Source organism: Sinocyclocheilus anshuiensis, unplaced genomic scaffold (genome assembly GCF_001515605.1).
Source record: "Sinocyclocheilus anshuiensis isolate Anshui unplaced genomic scaffold, SAMN03320099.WGS_v1.1 scaffold1430, whole genome shotgun sequence".
In the NCBI taxonomy this organism is placed as follows: domain Eukaryota; kingdom Metazoa; phylum Chordata; class Actinopteri; order Cypriniformes; family Cyprinidae; genus Sinocyclocheilus; species Sinocyclocheilus anshuiensis.
Window position 1 is genome coordinate 1,109,278 of NW_015555721.1, and position 24,105 is coordinate 1,133,382.

Genomic DNA, 24,105 nt, shown 5'->3' on the forward strand with positions numbered 1-24,105 from the left:
TACTCACGACTGAGGTGCCCTTGAGCAAGGCTCTGACTGAACCCCCCACTGCTGATTTCATTTAGTTAACAGAAGTGAACCGACAAATAAAAAGCATGTTTTACAAGAACATTTCACAGTGGAGACCGGGGATTGTTGTAACATGGGGTTAGATGTAACACTGCAAGTTTTAGAGGTCTGAAAAGAGCTGTGGTAACATCATCAATATCATACACGCTTTCTGAGCTCACAGGAGAAATTGCATGTGACTGTGAGCAAATTTGTAGATTTTATAAACAAAAAACTGATTTTCAACTAGATTATTTTTGCATAGCAATCACTGAGTTGTGGATACAATTATTTAACTTACATGACCTGAAGTTGTTTCTTTTTAGTATTTATGCTAACTTCAACCCTACATGCTACACTTTGCAGATAGGTGTAACAGCTGTTGAAAAATGTTACCAACCCCTATGATGATCCCAATTAGTCCAGTTATCGATCACGTCCTCTGTTGAGACTAAGTCACATTAGTTTTTTTTTGTTGCATATCAAGGTTTTGCGCATGTTTTCCTACCAGATAAAAAAGCCTCAATTGAACGCACAAGTTTTTTTTACGCATGCACTTTATAAGAATTTATGCACATCTTGATGTTTCCATCCAGCGTTTTAATTCTATATCTCGAAATTCACATCAAAATAGGTGGATCATGGAAACATAGCTAGTGATTGAACCCTTATGTGACAGGAATACAGTACACTTACACGCACACTCACACAACACATGCAACAATTTTTTTTGTGCTACATTTAAAGTTATAAAAACTACAATATGTTTTTTTGTTTTTGTTTAAATGGTTCACGTTTCTTTGTTTTTCAATGATGTATAATTATGTAAAAATTGGATAGTGTGGACGTTATTTCAGCAGTTTACCTTACATCTATCCCCAGCAGTGTTACAACTCACTCCAGTAGTGGGGTAGATTGTAACAACAGAATCTTTGTATTTGACATGAACTCACATAATCTGTGATTAATATGCAGTATACAAATCCCAGTGAGTTCTAATTGTAGTAGACAAATGTGGCTACCATGTATCACAATTTGAGATATCTAGCACAAACAGCCACTGAGTTACTGATGCTCAAACAAAAAGCATTACAGCAACCATCCTTGGACTCCCCTATATAGGGACACATTAAAGTGTTCAGACCTTAAAGAAATGGAGGCTGAAACCCCTTTCCTAGATGATGAGTCTGCAGAGAGGTTTTAAAAGTCCTAGTGCCTCCCATGTGGACGTGGCTTTTATAGTCATTCACAGGTCTGAGAGGCACACAAAGCTCTAAAGGCTGTCCTCTTTTCACAGTAAAGAATGTGTGAGCAGCATGACAAGAAGCTGTCTGTCTTCTGCACTGGGGACCCCTGAATGTGGGCATTGCCTCAAATTAGGGAGCAAAAAAAATCAGAGCGTATCCTCTGAAGAAAGACTGAGGTGTGATGGAAATTCACTGCATTCTGCATCATTTTCAGAATTCATACAATAATGATAATTTTGTGTACTGGTCTACAGCAAATCCCAAAGCACATCATTATCCAGATAATGGAAATGATTAATAGGAACAAATGCTGTCTTCACCTCAGATCTCAATATCTGTCTGTGAGCATTTACGTCCAGACATCAAGTCTAAAGGTCAAGCGTCTGGAGTATGAAAAGGCACATAGGGAGCGGTGGTATTTTTATCTATAACACTTAGGACCGAAGACGCAGTATATCTCTTCAGCTTATATCATCAGAGATAATGGAGGATGATTCGCCGCTCTTAGAGGAAGACCCTTCTTATTCGGTGTGTGGGGAAGTGTTCAGTGTTCCAGTGGTCCTGTGCTGTGTTTCTTGCGGGTGCAGCTTCTGTGAAATTTGCTGTCAGCAGTTTTGGGAGACGCAATGTCCTTTCTGCAGAAAAGAGGCCTCTGGATCCCATCTCAGAAAGTTCAGGGAGCAAAGACTGAAGGTATTAAATACAGCACAGCTCAATGATAAAGATACAATAAAGACTGCATCAGATTGCACAAGTTTATCGATGCATGAAAATAATCAGTAAATCTTATCTTGTATATTGTATCACTATCTTGTGTAATCTAACTTACACTCTAAAAAATGCTGGGTTGTTTCAACCCAACTTTGGGTCAAATATGGACTAACCCAACCGTTGGGTTAAATTTTTACATTAAATTTTTAACCCAAAAGTTGGGTTAGTCCATATTTGACCCAAAGTTGGATTGAAACAACCCAGCATTTTTTAGAGTGTATGTTTTACTTAGCAAAATAAATTTAGGTCCAGTCCTTTTCACTCAGCATGTCAACAACGACCGGCAATCTTGTTACAGTCTTACAAGACTTTCTTTATATATATATACAGTATATTCTATTGGTAAATTCTCAGTTTCACAGTTCTGTGAAAAAGTTTTTGCCCCTTGTCTGAATTTCTGAGTTTGGACACATTAACATTGTAAGTGGTCAGATTTCATTATAGATTATGGTATTCACCTTGTTTTTAATGTAAGAACAGGCACATATATTTATAACTTGAATGTGCCAGGTTTCAGGTGTCATTTGCTTCAGGTTATTTTAGCTGTACAAAAACAGTCTGTTATGCTGCTTGACATTACAAACTGCTATTACTTATCTCATTATTTGAATGTATTCTCGTAATTATAAACTTATTGGCTTGTAGCTCAAATACATTTACAGTTTACTGCACTTTGGCATTCTTTGTTTTAAAATAGGTTTATTCCTCCATTTACTTATAGAGCATAATGAATCGGAAGTCTCGCACATTGTTTAGCCTCCACTGAAACATAATCAGAATCATATTATCAAATTGTATACAGTTTGGAATAGTTAATCTTTTACAAATAGTTCATCTTTAATAGTTAAGCTGTTAGTTAATAGCTTATCTTCCAAGGAGTGGGTGTTTTGCCAAAAATTGTCCAAGAGCAAGGCACAAAATTATTCTGGGAGTCACCAAGAACCCTAGAGCAACTTCTAAAGATCTTCAAGCCTTTCTTGCCTGCATTTCATAAAAATCACTGGTCAAAAACAGTGATGCTATAGTTTGGGAATGTTTAGCTGTATCAGTACCTGGACATCTTGGTATCATTGAAAGAATTATAAATTCTGCTCTGTTAGATTACTCACCCTCAAGGCATCCTAGATGTATATGACTTTCTTCTTGCAGACGAATCCAGTCGGAGTTATATTAAAAATGGTCTTTGATCTTTCAAGCTGTTTAATGCCACTCAGCGGGTGTTGCATGCATCAGTCCAAAAGAAGTGATATAAAAAGCGCCCACCCATAAAAAAAAGTGTCTCGCACGGCTCCGGGGGGTGAACAAAGGCCTTCTGTAGTGAATCGATGCGTTTTTGTAAGAAAAAAATCATATTCAAAACGTAATAATCACTTTAATGTAGCTTGCGCTCACTGCTGTAAAGGGAAGCAGTTCCGGGCGGATGACGTATGAGGTCAGCGTTGCAAATGCGCACACTTTATTTTAAATAAATGGGCGCACTTTATTAAACTGCTTTTGGACTGATGCATGCAACACCCGCTGAGTGGCATTAAACAGCTTGAAAGATCAAAGACCATTTTTAATATAACTCCGACTGGATTCGTCTGAAAGAAGAAAGTCATATACCTAGGATGCCTTGAGGGTGAGTAATTTATGGGCTAATTTTCATTTTTGGGTGAACTAACCCTTTAAGAACACTGACAGCAGCTAGTAAATTAGGCGTGGTCAATTTAAGAGACAATACATCCAATATGATGATACACATTCGCTTTCTTTCTCAACTGTTTATTTTCACTTTAGACAAAACTGACAATTTTTTCGAGGATACTCGCAAAGACAGGTATTGTGACCATTTTGTATGTATTTGCTGAATACATTTTGCTGTATTTATGGGTGCTGATTTAAGCTTTTCATGTATTTTTGTGTATGTTTAAACTTGCGAGGTGTGTTTGTTTGTTCAGGCACAAGAGGAAGCGAAGAAGAGCTCGGTTCGGTGTTTACACGGCTCTCTGTGTGCGCAACTCGGCGCGCGAACACTCAGTTGAGTTTTTCTGCGTCTTGTGTTTGAATGCTTTAAAATGTTTTGAATGTTTAAATTGGCAAGGCTTAAAACACGTGCAATTGATAAGCTTTCATGACAACGCGCAGGCCGGCTTTTTATGCTGGCCTCGGGCAGTTGGTTGAAATCGCCGGGGGGGCCCACCTCAGCCGTGGGCCCCTATAAATCGTCACCACCTTTCACCCCACTAGCGACGGCCCTGGCTGAAGCAGTTCTGCAAGTAGGAGTGGGCCAAAATTCCTCCATATAAATAACTACAGGAAACATTTGGTTGCAGTTATTGCTGCTAATGGGGGAGCAACCAGATACTGGTTACTCCTCCATTAGCATGCATTAACTGCAAATAGCGCTGAATGTTTTATAACCATCTTTAATGAATGCATGAAAGATTTAACTTATTGTGGTGTTGTTTATGAAGATTCATGGAAATGTTTTGGATAAAATTCGGATGATATTCACTGTAACACTGAAAATCAGGAGGGGGCAAACACTTTTTCCACACCACTGTTCTTGCCAGTTTTCTGTTTATTTATCCTGCCTTTTAATTATTCTTATGAGGAGGCATACATTATCTTCTCCAAAGAAAATCTTGACATATTTCCTCTCACGTCAGTGCCGGGGTCAAATCGCTTTCCAGGAGCTTGATGTTACATAATATGCAGAAATAATATGTTTAGGCATTCATCAGAAGATATCATGTGTCGGCCTATACCTTGCTCAGTAATGTATACTCTGAGTAAATACTGCAGCCAATCAGAAGACAGATCTCCCAAGGGTAATCTTAAGTTAGAGGGAGGGCATAATATCCCCTTGTGACCAAACTGGGCAATGAAGGGCTCAAAGGAGCAATGGCCTCCAAGCAGTCACATCTCGCAGAAGACCTGTCATGCCCCATCTGTGGAAATATCCTACAAAAGCCCATAGTGCTGTTTTGCAGACATTGCTTCTGTAAACTCTGTCTGGAGAGCCTGTGGAATGGTGGAGGATCTTGCGAATGCCCCCTTTGCTGTCAGCCATCATCTATGGGGGAGCTCATAGTCAACACCACGCTTGAAAAGACCTGCGAGGGCTTTCTGGAGCGCTGCAAAAATGACCCTCTTGCGTGCAAGGAGCATGGTGAGACCTTGACGCTCTTTTGTTTGGAGGACCTGGAACCCACTTGTAGCAAATGCAAATCATCTGCCAATGCCAACCACAAGGGGCACAGGTTATATCCCTTAAATGAAGCTTCACATGACTGCAAGGTATGTCTACATACAGATTCATGGTCGCTTGCATCAATGTTTGACATTGTTTAAATACAATGTTGATTCTAATCTATAGTTTCAACAATTGTACCTTCAATTCAAGGACAAGAAGGAAACCAAAAACTTTTTTTTTGAGAATAACCATTTGGACAACTGTTCCTTCTCTTTAGGTCCTCGGAAATTGTTAGTTATGGATTCTTGGCTGGGTTCATTATCAGACTATTAATAGCGGTATGCTAGGGTTGAGGCCTCCTGGTTGGGCTGAAACCAGATGCCCAAGAGTTAGTTTAGAGTTGATGAAAGTATACACAAAAATCTCCTCAAAAGAATCTAAAAATCTTTTAAAGTCAAGACCAAGGACGGAGTAGGATTAGGAGGCCCCCTCTTATTAATCCACATTCAACCAGGGAGTTGAAAAGAGAAACGACATTATCGTATCTTGGTTTCACTAAAATGTAAGAATTTTTATCTCATGATATTGGCCTGATCTTAGAAGCTAAGCAAGGTTTGGCTTGGTTAGTACTTAGAAGGGACTGGCAGTCCATTCAAGGTGGTTCTCAAGACTTTGGGATAGACTCCAGCACTTCCACCGCCTTACACTGGACAAGCAGTTTGGAAAATGAATGGATGGATTTATTTCCCCCAGTTATGTTTGAACAACTGTACACTTTCAAAAGTAAAGTTTCCAAAATGGGGGTTTCGCAGTGATGACAGAAGAACCATTTTGGATTCCCAAAGAACCTTTCAGTGAACAGTTCTTAATAGAACCTTTTTTTTCTAGTGTGATGAACCTTTTAATAAAGAACCTTTATTCCATGGATGTTAAATTCTAATCCCACTGGTCCAGGCTATAATTCATCCTTGGTCAGGACTATTAATTCTAATGTTTTTTTCCCTCGATGGACCCTTTTCACAATTCGAAGTTTGGAAAACTGCAATAAATTTCACTCTTAAAAGTAAAGGTGCTTCACGATGCCATAGAAGAACCTTTTTTTGTTTAAATGGTTCCATAAAGAACCTTTAACATCTGAAGAACCTTTCTGTTTCACAAAAGGTTCTTTGTGGCAAAAGAAGGTTCTTCAGATTATAAAAAGGTAAGAAAGAGATGGTTCTTTAAAGAACCTTTGACTGAATGGTTCTTTGTGGAACCAAAAAAATGGTTCTTTTGTGGCAAAGCTGTGAAGAACCTTTTAAGCACCATTATTTTTAAGAGTATAGCAGGGTGAACTTCTCTAGAGTTAGAACATTTTTTGCACTCCTATTTCTCCCAAAAGCAAAAATAAAACCCTATTGCATTTCCATGCCTTTCCAAGAAAACGATAAAATCTAAAGCGAAAGATTTAATTTACATCAGTTCAGTAGCAGCACTAGGAATCCCCTTGCAGCAGCGTTGACTAGCCTTTCGTGAGTTAATCCAGGGTAATGTAACTCAAAGTATAATGTTATAAATGTACATTACATAAATAAAAAAATAAATAAACATAAAAAAATTAAGTCATCGAAGGCTGTGAAAAGGGTCCATTCTTCTTATGGATGCTGGTGCCTTCATATTTTGCCATTGTTTTTGTCCCAAAGATATTTAACAGAAAAGTTCAAAAAAGTTTGGGTCTCTCTAAATGAATAACTAAACATGTGTGTTTCATTACGGACACATCTAGTAATTACTAACTCTTTGTTTGTGTTATCATTTGTATTCAGGAGGAACTCAAAAATGCTTTGAAACCACTTCAGCAAAAACTGAAGCTCTTTCAAAAAGCAAAACGCACTTGTGAGCAAACAATAGATCATATTAAGGTATTTTCATTTTGAATTGGCTTTGTTGAATCAAACAATTATAGAAAGAGAAAATTAACTTTCCATTTGAGAAAAAGTAAATGATAACGTTCTCATTACAGAGTCAGGCAGAGAACACAGAGAGGCAGATACGAGAGGAGTTTGAGGCACTGCACCAGTTCCTGCGAGACGAGGAGGCATCCAGGCTTTCCATGCTAAAGCAGGAGAAGGATCAGAAAAGGCAGACGATGAACAATAAGATTGAAGATTTGGAGAATGACATCACTTCACTTTGCAACACTATAAGAATTGCTGAACAGGAGATGAGATCTCAGGATATACCATTCCTCAAGGTGAACATTCGTAAAGGAATGACTTAAAACACAAATTACAATTCGCATGTTGCACTTTTAGTAATCTGATTCTATTTTTATTTAACCTAGAATTATAAAGACACCATAAAGAGGTACTCACCCCCGCCCCCAATCTAAAGAAGTATAATTTGCTCTGTGACCTAGTCCCAGAATAATTCTGTATTCTTTGCTGTATTGACAGAACCTGGCGTATTCCCCAGGATCCAGAGATGATAACTGGTTCACTGCTTGATGTAGTCAAACATCTAGGCTCATTAAAGTTTAAAGTCTGGGAAAGAATGATGGAAATCATTCAATATAGTGAGTATATTCAGGATCAAACTACCAAGTAATTTCCACATTTTTACATTTATTTATTTGCCAGTTTTAAACCTCTATCAAGCAATGTCTGGATCAAATGTAACCAAAAAGATAAAAAGACAATTATTTTGTATTTTTACCAAGACTAAACATTCAAAATTGCCAGTAACCTATTATAATGTGAAAAATCTCATTCACATTACTGTAATAAAAATACTAAAATAAATACATTCATAAAAGTATGGTTACATTTTATTTACGGTGCCCTTGTTACAAAGTAATTATACATTTGTGAGTACTGAGTAAAATGAATTAACTACATGTATTTACTTTATGGTTGGGTTTAGGATGAGGGTTTGGTTTAAGGTTGTGTGTAATTATGCATAATTTATTGTTATTAATATAGTAAGTACTGTACATGTAACAAGCACACTGTAAAATAAAGTGTTACCAAAGGTAGACAAACTGTAAAGTATGTTTTCATGGTAGTAATATGTATTGAATTTAATTCAGTTTTTTTCATTAAATTAAAAAAATGCACCACAGTAATGAGAATTTGAGGCGGAAAGTGGTTTTATTGTCATAAAAATGATGTCAGTAATGTCATAATGCAAAAATATCTATTATTTGAAGAAAGAATCTTACTTTTCTTTATGTAAAAATATAATTTATGTATGTATGTGTTTTGGTTGAAAATCTCCAGGTCTGCGTTTCCCAAAAGCATCGTAAGCCTAAGATGATCATAGCTCCATTGGTTTCAATGGGTCTACGATGCACTTAAGCTTACAATGCTTTTGTGAAATGCAGACCTGGAGATTTTCTCACGATATTCACACTTAAAGCAACTGCATGTAGTTTTGTGTACTTTTTGCGACTTTGGAGCCCCTGCAGTTAAGTGAGTGGAATTCATTGAGGCAAATAACAGTGGATAGTGTTTGCAATTACAGTGGATAACCGTTCACGTGCCGTAAAGCAATCTGCCCTTCTCTTGGAACCCGCTCACCAAACTTCCATGCTCTGTTCTGGGAGTATGTAAAAAACAGAAACCATTCACCTTATTAGAAGTCATTGCACCAATAAAATGATTTTGAAACTTGACATTTTAAGGTAAAAAACAAACAAACAAAACGTACACACAGTTGCTTTAAAGAGACCATTAAAGAGAAACATTAGCATTTTAATGAGCCTTTCAAACTATTCCTTTGCTGCAGCTCCAGTGACTCTTGATCCAAACACTGCGGCAAGCTGCTTCCTCCTGTCAGAGGATCTGACTACAATACAGTGCTGCTCTCAGACCTTTAAACTCCCAGAAAACCCTGAGCGCTTCGATATAGGTGCAGAGGTGCTGGGCTACGAGGGCTTCAGCTCTGGGCGACACAGCTGGGACGTGGAGGTCAAAAACAACACCTACTGGGTCACTGGAGTTGCAAGCGCATCCATCAGCCGGAAGGGAAAGCACGTGTTGACCCCTGCAGAGGGATTCTGGACCATTAGGCTACGAAACGGAGAGTATAAAGCCTGTACTGCCCCATGGTCCCCTCTCACTATGACTAAGGAGCCGCAGGTGGTGAGGATCGTATTGGACATGAACAGGTCCAGGGTGACTTTCTACGACCCACGGGAGAGAACGCCTCTGTTCACCTTCACGGACATCATCACTCCGAGAGCATTCCCATACTTCTGCAGCGCCTGTAAGGAGCACCCACTGAAAGTGTTGCCAGCGTGGATCTCTATTAAGACAGACTGATGTGAAGAACGTCCCTCTCAGCATTTCTTTCCTCAAGTCTCACCTCTCATGTTAAGCCCAGCTCACACTGTGCGAATTTGGCCACGATTTGGTCGTCTGAGACAAATTTTAGAAATCCTAAAAGATTCCTATACTCCTAGGCTAAAATCTGTAGTCTTTGATCGCTGGTTTGACACGTTCACCGACAGCCGATTAATGGCCGTTGAGATCAAATTTTACCTCCGACGAACTTCTGGCAGTGTCAGAAGATTTGGGGCACAGTGTGACTTCTCCTACGACGAACATCAAACTGTCTTTGTTTTTCAAGACAAGCCATGATCATAATTAATGCTAGAGATTTCTTATAACTGCATATGTATGACGCATACATATAACTAGAGCCCGACCGATATATCGTTTTGCCTATATTATCGGCCGATATGAGCCTGTCGCCGATATATCGAATATGCCGCCGATATGAAATTTTTTTTTACAGAACATATAATGCAGATAAAATGCTTGAAATGGTGTAATTACTTAGTTTGTCCAGCAGAGCGCGCCCCATTGTTTGCTACTGGCGACCTGGATGAAACGCTTTAAAGCCTAAGTCTATGGAAAACCATTGAAACTTTGAACGGCCATATCTACATAACGGCGCGGCGAATCCGCACCAAATTCGGGGTATCTCTTCAGCTCGAGGAACCCTCTTGAACGCTAACTGAGTGTACGTCTCGAGGCCCGCTTTCGAATGAGACCACCCCCGCGTCGATAGCCCCCGGGGTTCGGGAGTTACGGGTGGTTAAATTCGCGGTCCGGCGCCGCTATAATATACACAAAGAATATCGGCCGATATATCGGTATCGGCCGTTTTTTTTATTCCCTAATATCGGTATCGGCCCCAAAAAACCCATATCGGTCGGGCTCTACATATAACTGCATGAAACAAAATTCATACGATATGTTGCCTTTGCTATGATAAACACCGGTTGTGCCGCTGTTTTCATTTGGGTGTGTAGTGCTGCTTACACTATTCTTCTTAAAGGGATAGTTCACCCAAAAATGAAAATTCTGTCATTAATTACTCACCCTCATGTCGTTCCAAACCTGTAAGGCCTTCGTTCATCTTCGGAGCACAAATTAAGACATTTTTGATGCATTCCGAGAGCTCTCTGACCCTCCCATAGACAGCAAGGATCCTAACACGATCAAGGCTCAGAAACATAGCAAGGAGATCGTTAAAATAATCCATGTGACATCAGTGACATCAGTTCAACCGTAATTTTACAAAGCTACGAGAATACTTTTTGTGCGCAAAGAAAACAAAAATAACGACTTTATTTAACACGTCGTCTCCTCTACATCACCCTATAGCGCCATTTTGGAGAGTATCACATACGTAAACAACGTATGCAAAGTATGTACGTGGATAAGTTGTTTACGTTCAGACCAAAGCGTAAACAACGTATCCACGTATGGTGCTGCTGACACAGAACAACATACGTTGTTTACGTATGTGATACTCTCCAAAATGCCGCTAGAGGCTGACACTGAGGGAACGAATTGTTAAAGTCGTTATTTTTGTTTTCTTTGCGCACAAAAAGTATTCTCGTAGCTTTGTAAAATTACGGTTGAACCAATGATGTCACATGACGCCGCTATTGCTGCCATTCATATATTTTTCATGATAGCCAACATTTCAGCCTTGAGTGTAATGCAGCTCGCGTTCTTGCACGCATCCGTTTTTAATGCGTCTTGACTGTCGTACAGTCTGACATTAATGACAACTGAGATCCCACAGTGTGATCATCATGTTCGTACAGTCTGATAAGTAACAATCGTGAAGGACTATTAAAAAAATCGCACAGTGTGCACCCGGCTTTACACGGCCATTACAAGAATTACATTATTTAAATTTGAATATTTTTGCATTTATTTTTAACAATTATTATATATTTTAAAATATGACCTATGCACAATTTTTGTGAGATTCAAGAAAAAGTAAACATCAATACAAGGACATTAAAATCAGAAATAAGGAGTGTAGTGAAAATTATTAAATATTAAATATTTAACAAAAATTAAATGTCAGGTTCAGGAAAATAAAATTGGAAAAGAGTGTAGTGAAAATCTGAAATTGTGACAGCCCTAATAAGAATTACTTTATTTATTTATTTAGTAATTATATAATTTATTTAAATATGACCCATACATTTAACAATAGTGTAATGTTTATGTCAGGACAATAGAATCAGAAAGGAGGAGTCTGCAGTAGAAATTATTATTTATTCTTTTAACCATTCAGAAGTCTGCAGTAAATTAATGCGATTACACTGTTTTAGTTTACAAAACGTCTTTGTTCCCATGTCAGTGTGAGGCATTTCATCTTGTCATATCACACTTGAGTAAAGCTCGAGGAGGTAAAATCTAAGGCACTTTGTTGTGGCTCTTTACAATGATATGCTGTATCTTTCAGCTTTCTAAAAGTCACTTTGGAGTTAGGCATTTTAACAACAGTTATGTAGTAAAAATCTTAAGTCTGTTAACATACACTCATTATTATCTTTTCAGGCTCCAAAAGTATTGTAATGGTTTAAGTCTATAGCAGGGGTGGCAAACTCCGGTCCTGGATTGTTCAGCTCCAACCCTAATAAAACTCACCTGCCTGTAGCTTCCTAGTAACCCTTCAGACCTTGATTAGCTTGTTCAGGTGTGTTTGATCAGGGCTAAGCCAAAACTATGCAGGGCTGCGGCTCTCCAGGACCGACGTTCGCCACCCCCGGTCTATAGTGTCAAAACCAGACAGTGGAGTTTCATCTTTCATCCTGTTGGCTTAAGTGGTTGTGTTTTTTTGAACTGGTTAAATTGGGAGTGCACATATTGCATTTTGTCACCTGTACGCTACCATCAAATCAGAATAACAAATTAAAATAATTCTCTCTCACGGTCTCATCTATTGCATATCATATATTCCGCTTGTCATTGTGAAGACAGCTTGCTACCAAATTGAAGAAACCCATTCAAAAGCATGTAAATGTAAAAACTGTCTAAATACTAGCAGAACAAATCTGAGTGGGTTCTGTTGCATCGTGGTAACACTGGGTGCGGTCACAGGTTAGAAGACCAGGTAGGTTCAGACTACCTTCTCTTATTTGTCTCAAAGGGATATCCTGCCTTCTTCAAAAGCATTGTACAGCTCCTCGGTCACAAGCTCGTAACGGCCTGCTCTGGAGTTCAGAAAGTAGATCTGGTCAGTTGTGAGCCGTGGATCGTATCCTTCCCTTTGCAATCTGGTCTTTTGAATTTTAAATGTTCCTGTGAATAGTTAAGAGTAGGAAATCAGCTCGCAGCATGCATATTCATATTTTAGAAAAGGATGATTTTATTTTTTTAGATTAAGCATCATTTTAAACAAACAGCCATTGTAGCCAGGTAGACAAAAAAGAAATTCAAGACCTAATCTAGCTCTAATAAAGATTATAAAACCCTAATCTAACCCTAGTAAACATGATAATATTTAGGTTTTATTTAAAAAAAAAAAATAGGAAATATATTTTATTTAAATAATATGACCTATACATTTCTTTGTGAGATTCAACAAAAATTAAATGCCCATGGCAGGACAGAAAAAATGAGGAATGCAGTGAAAATCTGATATTGTGACAGCCCTAATAATTATAATATTCAATTTAATTTCAAAAATGAGTAAATATATTTAAATTTGACCCATACATTTATGTTTTAGATTTAACAAAAACTAAATGTCAAAAATTAGAAATGAGTGTAGTAAAAATCTGATATTGTGACAGCCCTAATAAAAATATATATATATAAAAACATTTTTTTGAATAATTATATATTTTATTTAAATATGACCAATACCGTGACCATACTCATTTAAAAAGTACAGTATAAATCTAGTTTAAATAATCAACATAATCCACAATGATATTTAGTAATTTCTTTAAATTTTACCTATGGTAATATGTAGTTATTAAGAGAAACATTTACATTTTTTGAGAAATATTATGCAGAGATTTCTGCGAATATTTTTAAATGATGAGAAATCGATTCTTTGAAACAGACTGAAGAAAGCAAACATCATCTCTGTCTAAATGCTCTCATATTTACAATTTGTGAGACAAGTTTTCTAAATGAATTGGTTTGAAAGCTTAATAGCTCAATAAAAGCACATTAATCATTGTGACATTCACATTTTATATCGCTAGCAAAACTACAGTACAGTGCATATATGGCATAATACTTAATATATCATCGATTCCAGGCTGTATAGCATCTGGAGATCTTTCCTCACCTGTGGTATCTACACATGGGGAGATGCGTAGAAATATTGGCCGTGCATAAGGAGGAAGAGCTTGCTGAACCTCTTTCAGGAAAGAATTACAGTTGAAGTTTCCTGTTGAGTCAGCAATGGCAGCCATTCCAGCCTTTCCCTCCACACCTATACAAACACACACACACTGTATATGAGGATATCTGACGTATACATTACAGGAATTATGGGTCCTGTGAACTTTAGGACAAAATTGGCTTTATCTGTCTCACCTGGTACATTTACTCCAAACACTGCTACATCAGTTTGTCCCAACAGGCTGCTCAGTGTTCCCTCCACTTCAGTAGTGGACACGTTCTCACCTTTCCAACGAAACGTGTCACCACTCCGGTCCCGGAAGTACATGTATCCAAGCTCGTCCATAACTAAAACATCACCTAAGAGACACCATACCAACAAACTAAGTTTATTGCGTAGTGCAACAGCCAATTTCATAAGTTTAAAATGTGCTGTACCAGAAAACCTTGAGGGTGTTGAAGAAAAATAACAATATCTCTTGACTAAGAAGAACATAAAAAGTAGACTTCAATATGCTATAAGAATTTGGATAGACCTGTGGTGTTCTGGAAGAATGTTTTATGGATTGATATGACAAACTGGAACTTTTTGGACCCATCAGCGGTATGTCAAGGTGCAAAAAAGGCAAAGCTTATGAGCGGATGAACACAATCCTCACGATCATACATGGAGGTCGACTAGTCTTTTTATGGGGTTGCTTTGCTGTTGCAGAAGTGGAAATCTTGACTGTATGAAGGACATCATGGATTCTTGGAAGTATCAAGCCATTTTGGCAAAAATTAAGATGCTTTTGACTGAAGCTTGATGATAACTGGACTTCCAGCAGGGCAATCACCCCAAACTATACATCCAAATCCACTGGAGCTTCGTTCAAGGATCAGTCATAGAATGTTCACAAATGATGCATCAATGCAACACATATTCACACACGTTTTTTTAGAATTCAGAGTTTTATATATTATTTAAAAAAAAAACTAAAGTGTATTTTTTTTGTTGCTGAAACCCCAGTTGGCATACAGGATTTGCCGTTTTCAAAGACATCAATTATATGTTCATGTTACATTTCGGTTGCATTTGTAAATGAATAAAAAATAATATCTTAATATCGATCGCAGGCCACAAATTTTATTGTGGCATGTTTTGAGGTATCTGTAAGTACTGTTTAATAAAATACTGAGAATCGTCATGATCAGAATGTCACATCCTATTAGCATATACAGTTGTGCTCAAAAGTTTACATACCCCTTGCAGAATGTGCAAAATGTTAATAATTGAAACAAAATAAGAGGAATCATGAAAATTACATGTTATTTTTTATTTAGTACTGTCCTGAATAAGCTATTTCACATAACAGAGGTTTACACATACTCCACAAGACAAAATAATAACTGAATTTATAAAAATGACCCCATTGAATCTTAATAGTGTGTGTCATTTCCTGGATGATCCACGACTGTTTTTATTCAGTGTAAACTTTTTAAATTGGATGATCAGGGTAAATTGTACTTATTTTGTCTTCTGGGAAACGGGTACGTATTTATGTAGCTTCTGAAGTCCAGTACTAAATGAAAAAATATGATATCATATGTATGTATAAATGTATAGGTACTAAATGTATAAATACTAAATGTAGGTACTAAATGTATAAATATGATCAAAAATATCATCCTGTTCAAAAGTTTACATCCCCCGGCTCTTAATGCATTGTGCTGCCTTCTTGAGCATCAATAATTGTTTCCACCTTTTGTAATAGTTATGCACGAGTCCCTCAATTGTCTTCAGTGTTAAAAGTTGGATCTCAAAATCATACAGTCACTTTTGGAAAGGGTTCAAATATGCTAAAGATGCTGGCACAGCAGTAACTTTCACACTGTTAGAAACTTCTAGACACTGGCACTTCTTTGCAGTGTTACAGGTGCACCTGACAGATATGCAGAGTCGTTTTTCTTGAATACATTGTAGGCGATCTTCTTCCTGGTGGCATCCTGACTAGCGTACCCATCAAACCGACGCAGAGGATCCTCCTGATTAATTCTCCCCACCAACAGCCCAGGCTCTCCTGTGAGTGGAAGTCAATACACGAAGAGAAAAACCTATGATAAGAGCAAATCTGAGGGAGCAAAATGACTGTTGATTATTTTGTACATTTTTCTAGTCTGATGCAGTCAAATAATAACCCTTTTAACTTGATAAGTGTGCTTACTGTTTTTTTTTTTTAACAAATGAAAATAAATGCCATTTGGAAAAAATTAAATGGCATTTAATTTGACATTTTATGTAACGCAATGACATTATATAATCATTTTTCACATATTTATTTGTTTTTTTTTTGGTGCAAAAAACTTTATTAACATTATAAGAAAACCTCAAGGAACATATTAAAATAATTTAAAAAAAATCCATGTCATGACCCATTTGAAGTGTCCAAATATGTTTTGAGCCCACCGTATATCAGACTTCTATTACAAAGATTAGATCTAAAATGATGTGAAACCTATTTCATTAACTTATATTTGGGAAACATATAAATCAAAGAGTACTTGGCTGTGAACGCACCAGGTCGGCAAGTCACACACAGTCCCTGCTTGTCCCGAACCAGTTCCATGGTTTCCTCATTCACTTTCAGCAGTCGGATGGGGTACACATTTGGCAGAATGCGACTGTTAAAACCACAAGCTCCAACCTGCAGCGTTCAGAGTGAGTTTTTACTATTCAGTTACCTGTTACAACTGATAATTGCATATTCAACGTTCTAAGAACAACACTGATACTTGACCTTGCCATCCATATTGGCAATGCTGCAGTTGCACTCGGTGGCTCCATAGAACTCGCCGATCTGTTTTACTCCGAAACGCTCCATAAAAGCCTCCCACACACTCGGCCGCAGCCCATTTCCCACGGCTAAACGCACACGGTGCTGTCGCTCAGAGGGGCGCACAGGCTGAGACAGCAAGTAACGGCAAATCTCGCCTATGTACTGCACAACCTGCAAGAAAGGGAGAAAAAAAATGGATGTATTATTTAAAAGAACATTAAAAATGCAATTCATTCAAACAATGACTTGTTTTTTCTTATGTTTTCTACTCTATATTACAATACATTTTGATATTTTTTAGGGCATTATATAAAATCATAAAATCTCACTTTCCACAACCTTCACCCTCTCTGTTCCTCTCTGGTGGCATAAGCTACCAACCTCCATCCGAACTGCTGACACCATCACATTTTTAAAAAAGCAGCTGAAGACATACCTCTTCCACAAGCCCTTAACCACTCCAACCTTAAACCAATGAACTTACACACACACACATACACACACAAATTCTCCTCTTCTTTAGCTTGCTTCCTAATCTAGTTGTCAAATAAACCTGGCATTGAACATTCCGAGTACTGTTAGCTCCTTGACAGATTGCTTTTGGATAAAAGTATCTGCTAAATGCATAAATAACCAACATGCAGGATGCTATTCTGTCATCATGTGACAAGATAACATACAAACTGAACTGGTTGCAAAGAGAGGACCCTTGGAGACCCTTAAAGTCAGTACAGCTTTTAAAAATATCATATAGGCTAAATACCATTTTATTTTAGGTTAGTTCAGTTTCAAATGGTATAAACCCAAGGGAAAGATGATTTTTTTTTTTTATTCAAAGCAACGTACACTCAAAAGGTGTGTACACTCAGATGTATTTAATGTGTAAAGAAAATGTGACCCTGGAGCACAAAAGCAGTCATAAGTAGCACAGGTATATTTGTAGCAATAGCCAACAATACATTGTTTTGTTCAAAATTACCGATTTTTCTTTTATGCCAAAAATCATTAGGATATTAAGTAAAGATCATGTTCCATGAAGATATTTAGTAAATTTCCTACTGTAAATATATCAAAACTTAATTTTGTAATATGCATTGCTAAGAACTTCGTTTGGATAACTTTAAAGACATTTTTCTATATTTAGATTCAGATTCCAGATTTTCATATAGTTGTATCTCGGCCAAATATTGTACTATCCTAACAAACCATACATCAATGGAAAGCTTAGTTATTCAGCTGTCAGATGATGTATAAATCTCAATTTTGAAAAATTGACTCTTATGACTGGTTTTGTGGTACTGGGCCACAAATATGAATTTCTCATTTCTCAAATCTTTGTTGGAAATGGTATAAAGATTTTTTTAAAACTATATGTAAATAGTGAAAATGTTACAAACTGTTTAAAATGATCATATTCATAATCTTGGGCATTCTTATGTGTCATTAATAACCATAATAAAAGTGACTTACAGTGCAGTTATGTTTGATGCAATCTTCCCAGAAGCGACTTGCAGAGAACTTCTTCTTGACCACCACAGTTATACCGTGAATCAGACACTGGCCCACCCCCATAATATTACCTGTAAAAGAGTAAATTCAACAGACGCACAGCATGTGTTGAGCTGTTTGTACAATCTGCAACAGTTTGTTTGAAACCAACAACCTCTAACAGCTTATGACATTCATCGAAAGACAAGGAGCCTATAATGTCAGCAGCTGATCAGAAGCAACATGTCTGTCAGATGTACAATATACCTGCTGAATGGTAGAGGGGTAAACAGTCATAGATGATGTCATCTGGCCGCATTCGAAAAGAATGGTACCCAAAAGCAGCAATCCTGTAATATCTTGGAAATAGAAGCAGTTTATGAAAACTCGTTTCAAAAATGGGCCTAAAAGTATTTCTCTCTGAGATTTATGAATGTGATGTGGCTGCGAGCAGGTTACCGACTGTGCACCACTATGGCAGCTTTAGGGAGTCCTGTGGTGCCAGAAGTGTAGATATAGAACAAACGATCTGTGACATAAAGGAGGAAAAAAATGGATAAAAATGAATAAATGCAGATGTAATGTAAATATAAAACAGTGATGAGACATGGGTGATGCTTAGACTACTAGTTTACTGCTAACAGTCTAGTGCGCAGGATATACAGTTTACTATATGTTTAAAAACGTAAACATAAATGATGAACATCTCATAATATATTTGCTTAATTCAGTAAGTTCCATCGTTTTATAATCACAGAATTAAATGTATCAACATGTCTTAACTATTAGCAGTCTGGTTAAATAATATTGACTTATTACCTAATTTACTTATTATAAAAGCAATAGTACATTATCTTTTGCTGTAGAATCAGAAATTTGATTGACAATTGTGGAATTTCACTGCTATTAGTATCAACTACTGAAATGTTGGTACTGTAACATACCATGCATATTGATATTGAATTTTGCACTGGCTATGCTGAATATAGTGCAATTATGCTATTTCAAGATTTTTAAATTCTGAAACATTCTAAATTATTCTATTCTGAGATTTTTACATTCTGAAACATTCTAAATTATTCTATTCTGAGATTTTTAAATTCGGAAACATTCTAAAATTATGCTACAGTAGTCAACGTTCGAAGTGAATCAAAACCTTTCATCAAAGTTGTCCTAAAACCAAAACAATACCTGTTTTTGTCTTAGGACAACTTTGATGAACTTTTTCGATCCACTTCAAATGCTGACTACTGTATTCTGACATTCAGATATTTCTTTCTCTGTATTTTCTGTCTGACTCTTGCCTTTCTCACGCAGACACTTGTCTTCAATTCAAAGAGCTCTTGAAAGAATTGAGGACTACTTCAGACGAGTGGATACATTTATTTGAGGTAATAGATCTCTGTGACTTGCAAATTAAAAATCTAATTAATATGCTACTCAAACTTGTGACTGATTCGGGCTTTTACGCAAAGAAACCAATACCTCTGCCAGCAGCACATTCTGAAGTGGTCTTATAACGACTTGTGTAATAGGTAATCCACCATATTTTGTAATAAATAGAGGGCAAATGCAGTCTTGGAGAACTGGAATACTTTCTTATTGGAAGGGAGGACATCAAAAATATACTTTACATACTAATAACCGACAATAAACACAACTAGCCACCAGGATAAGCAGACAAATTTTTTTTTTTTTTTTTATACTAATTGTCTAGAAGTTTCTAACTTACCTCCATAAAAACTTTAATAATGGCCCACGACAGAAATTTTGCTACAAAACTGCAGCAGCAGAGAATGTAAAAGCACAAGACATGAAATAAATGTAACACTCCAGTGCGCTGATAGTCAAAGTAATGTGCACATAAAGACGATAATAATGCCACCTGATCCATTCATCAGACGGTTCATTTGAATGAACCTCTACAGTAGGAGTGTCAAACTCATTTTAAAAGGGGAATAACTTGGTGTTCTTGTAGGATAAAAAGATGTGGGTTTACATGCAACAGAAAAAATTAACAGTTTATCTGTCCTTCTGTAGCTAAAAAAAATAATATTTTGAATACATCATACCCATTTACAGGGGCCATGAATTGTTTTTATTTTTGTTTATTATTATTTTATAATATTCCCTGAGGTCTACTTATAATATTGGCACATCAAATGCAGTCATAATTGAAAAAAAAAAAGCCTTTTTACCCTGTTTTTGACCCTCTGGTTTGAACACAATGCAATGTAAATATGAGATTACTTTTGCAGACGGTTTCAATGATTATAACAGGAGTTCTGGTGAGAGCAGAACTCACACTGAACTGAAGTGATTGACAGCTCCAGTCAATATCAGCTATTGTTCTTATTTTAACAGCACTGACATACATTATATATTTTTTGTTAATATTTTGAACTAGATTTTAATTTGACATTTTCTGTTTGCGTTTTCATTTTAGTTCAAATATTAGTAACTTTGTTGCGTTTTGTCATTTTTATTAGTTGTTTTTAAATATGCCTATATGTTTTTTTTTATTAAGTTTTAGTTATTTTAGTACTTGTGAATTTGACTTTAGTACAATGTAAATATGAATATTCAGTTAATGGCTTGATTTTGCATGATGAATAAACCAAAATTCATTTATTTTACTTATCAATACCTTACATATCAAAACTATTTATCACTGGCCAGGCTTTAGAATTAACATGCTTACTTATGTGTTGCAGCATTACAGTCCTGTCCATTTTTTTCAATAAAAGTGCGTTTTTAAAGCTTGCGTTCAAAGCATGCAAAGACAATGTTCTTCCACACTTAAACACTGTGCAACATTTGGAAAATCTATATCTAAATCTATATTTATTCCAAGTGACCCTGTCGTGATCCAAACATGTCTTCTGTGTCTGTGCAGGCAGTCTTGTCCTGATGTATTCATCTCTACTACATAATTAAATCCTTGTAGTAGAAAATGAGTCAGCTTGGTTTCAATAAAAGCTGTTTTTGGACTAACAAGGAAGTTTTGAGTTACTTGCTATATGTTTTTGAGGAAAACTTGATTTATCAATTCATGACCCTTTTAATAAATGAAACATATTTTTTCCTAAAATCATTCCAGACTCCTCCACAAGCCATATCCGATCCATTACCCATGTGTTCGACAACTACAGCCAAAACCTCGTAATGCTGTAAAACTCACCGTTGAAGCCCTTGGACACGGCACAGGGTGGTGGGTTTCGAGGGGCAGATGCCAGAATGGAGTCAAGGGGGTGACATTTCAGAGTGGCCATCTGGTCTGGTCTGAGGTCTCCCGTGCTGAACCACACCATGCTCTCACTCAAAGAGGAGCTCACTTCAGACACAGCTACATAAACACAGGGAGGCACGTGCAATTAATTAGTTGCATGATCCAGGTAAAAGTTAGAGAGAAGGTCGTAGGCTCACCGTCTACTAGCTCTGCTCCGAAAACCAGCGCTCGGGATGCTGACACCCCCATGCAGTGCAGGAGCGAATCCCGTCGGAGGTTAAAGTTGATGAGCGCGGCTTCTACGCCTACTTTGGCCAGGCCCAGCCAGAGCGCCACTTGGAGCGGCCGGCTCTCCATGAATAGCGCCACCACATCTCCTGCGGTCCAGCCCTGGCTCAGGGCCCAGTGGGCCACAGCATTGGAGATCTGATCTAACTGGGAGAAAGTCCACGTTTCCCCAGTGGCTTCATACACAAGCGCAGGCTTGTCTGGGTGCCGAACCACGGTTTGTGCAAAGATGGAGGGTATGGTGTTTCGGTTTCGAATATGATGCCATAGTGCCAGTTTAACCCTCAGCAGCACGTAAAGACCGCTGATGGACAAGAGGAGGAGAAATCGGTTATTCAAGCCTGCTGAAAATAATACAGTGAAGCATTAGTCATTTAAGTTGCTATACACTTGACTTGTATAATATTCACATCTTTCATAGCTCTCATCTGAAGTCACCATTAATAAATGTCATTAAAGATTCTGTCACATTTTGGCAAATTTTTGCAGCCGAAATCCAGTCATTTCAATAGGAATCCACACGACTGAGAATTTTGTGTGAGGATGAAAGATTTCCCCATGCTTATTTCACAACAGGTTCAACAGGATTATGTTAATGTAAACACACACTGACAGCAGTTCTTTGGTTTCATCACCAAATTTGCACTGATTTGCCAACATCTTAAAGTTGGCACAAAACAGACATCACAACAGGAAGAGAAAATTATTATGCATGGATGTTATGCATTAAAAAAATGCATGGATGAACTGTTTACAACAAGACCAGTGACATGCATTAAAAAAATGGATAGGGTCTATTTTGATTGCATGCCGATGTTTAATTTAAAAGTTTCATGGAAAAAAACGGTTACATACAGGTTTGGTAGATGATGAGTAAATTATGATAGCATTCTTTTTTTTTTTTTTATAAATGTTTCCTTAAAGTTGGAATGAAATAGAAGTAGCAAGTCTACCAACAGATATTTTCTTCCATATTGTGACACACATCCAAGTAAAATGGGTTATTTTATTTTATTTTTTATTCATCGGTTTCTGAGGCAGATTTGAATGCGAGAATGCGAGTTGATTGTAAGTAAGGGTTGTTGTTTAAGTGGACAAATTATTGTTGAAGTCCTACATGAGTCCCCAGAGAGAAGTCTCTCATTTCACAAGAAGATGAAGAAATTTTGTTCAGTACATAGGCCAAAAGAAAAAGAAAAAGAAACACGCAGATGAATTGATCACAATGCATTCAGAAAATAGATAGGGTACATTTCCATTTCATGCCGACCTTAAAATAACTTCTGCTAAAAAACAAACAACAACAAAAAACAGCTAAAACCAGCATATGCTAGTTGTCTGGTCTTTGCTGGTTTAAGCTGGTCTGCCAGCCTGGCCAAGCTGGGTTTTGCTGATAGCGGTCTCCCAGCCTGACCAGCTAAAGAAGTGGCTAAAACCAGCCTGCAAACCATTTCTGACCACGCTGGAAGACCAGATAAAACCAGGCAACCAGCTTAGGTTGTTTTTTTTTTCCCAGCAGGGCAGAATTTGTAGTTGATGTGACATCCAAAATATCAGCCACTCACTTGATGTCCCTTTTAGCCGTACGAACCACCACATACAGGTACCGCCAGCCTCCTGTTCCTAAGTAAACACCCAAACCTGCTGCGAGGCTCCAGGACCAGGATGCCCCAAACAGACGGAGCAGGCCCAGGGAACCCAAGGACATGGAGCCACTCGCCACATAGTGCATCCTGAAACAGGTCCATGCTGTACATCACTTTTCAGTCACAAACACAGCAGGTCTCCACTTTGGTATTCAGAGAACACGTGTGAAACATGTGTCCACTGATTGTTTATGGTGGTATCATAAAGCAATAACAGTCATGAAAGCTTACCTATGGTAGAGAGCTATACAGTTCAGTCAGCCCTGATCTGTCAAGACATGGGACGACCTTGCAGTGCAGTTATAGAGGTTGACTGACCACAGTTATGTCTAAACTACTGACCCCTATGAAAATAACACGAGCGACCGAGAACACAGAGAGGGGGGAGGGACTTGCTACGATAGTCTGTTACATTCAGAAGTACACTATTCTGTAAGTATCTTCACTTCGTGTGCAGCACCTTTTTGACAAACTATGTGTTTACTAACAAGCACTGGCTGTTTGGAGCAACATGAAGCCGGAGTTGGTGAGAAAGCTGTTCAAAATGGCTGAAAGGAGAGGGTGTTTTCACAATAAAAGCGTGGAACTCGTCGAGTTTATGTTATTTACAATTTTTATTTATGAAACACACACGCGCCATTTTTTGTTTTAAACTTTTAAAAAGTTTTTTTTAATCAACAGAATTTAACGTTATATGACATCGACATCACTGTAACTTTCATGCACACACTTTTGTGACAATAAAT

General features: G+C 37.5%; 2 protein-coding genes across 2 annotated transcripts; one reads left to right on the plus strand and one right to left on the minus strand.

Moving 5' to 3' along the window:
- The first annotated feature begins 4,952 nt into the window (after positions 1-4,952).
- On the plus strand, positions 4,953-9,676 carry LOC107672456 (zinc-binding protein A33-like). Its single transcript, XM_016465650.1, has 6 exons — positions 4,953-5,348; positions 7,050-7,145; positions 7,247-7,477; positions 7,568-7,590; positions 7,680-7,798; positions 9,010-9,676. Exons 1-6 carry the CDS (start codon positions 4,953-4,955, stop codon positions 9,543-9,545), a joined length of 1,401 nt encoding a protein of 466 aa, XP_016321136.1. The 3' UTR covers positions 9,546-9,676.
- A 2,686-nt stretch (positions 9,677-12,362) lies between these two features.
- On the minus strand, positions 12,363-23,892 carry LOC107672489 (long-chain fatty acid transport protein 1-like). The gene is made up of 13 exons (XM_016465702.1): positions 23,591-23,892; positions 23,279-23,446; positions 21,623-22,017; positions 21,378-21,542; positions 18,656-18,725; positions 18,464-18,555; positions 18,179-18,288; positions 16,670-16,879; positions 16,450-16,576; positions 15,815-15,952; positions 14,088-14,252; positions 13,837-13,983; positions 12,363-12,836 (listed from the first exon to the last, which is right to left on the minus strand). The coding sequence occupies exons 2-13, from the start codon at positions 23,443-23,445 to the stop codon at positions 12,679-12,681; spliced, it is 1,944 nt and encodes a 647-aa protein (XP_016321188.1). The 5' UTR covers position 23,446; positions 23,591-23,892; the 3' UTR covers positions 12,363-12,678.
- Between the last annotated feature and the right edge of the window lie 213 nt (positions 23,893-24,105).

Excerpts from the sequence above, each read along its gene's own strand:
- LOC107672456 (XM_016465650.1), top strand. The coding sequence starts at position 4,953 with ATGGCCTCCAAGCAGTCACATCTCGCAGAAGACCTGTCATGCCCCATC. Across the intron at positions 5,349-7,049 it reads AAGCTTCACATGACTGCAAG|GAGGAACTCAAAAATGCTTT; the intron begins GTATGTCTACAT and ends ATTTGTATTCAG. Across the intron at positions 7,799-9,009 it reads GATGGAAATCATTCAATATA|CTCCAGTGACTCTTGATCCA; the intron begins GTGAGTATATTC and ends CCTTTGCTGCAG.
- LOC107672489 (XM_016465702.1), bottom strand. The coding sequence starts at position 23,445 with ATGCACTATGTGGCGAGTGGCTCCATGTCCTTGGGTTCCCTGGGCCTG. Across the intron at positions 18,726-21,377 it reads CGTGTCCAAGGGCTTCAACG|ATCGTTTGTTCTATATCTAC; the intron begins GTGAGTTTTACA and ends TTTATGTCACAG. Across the intron at positions 12,837-13,836 it reads CCCATGTGTAGATACCACAG|GAACATTTAAAATTCAAAAG; the intron begins GTGAGGAAAGAT and ends AACTATTCACAG.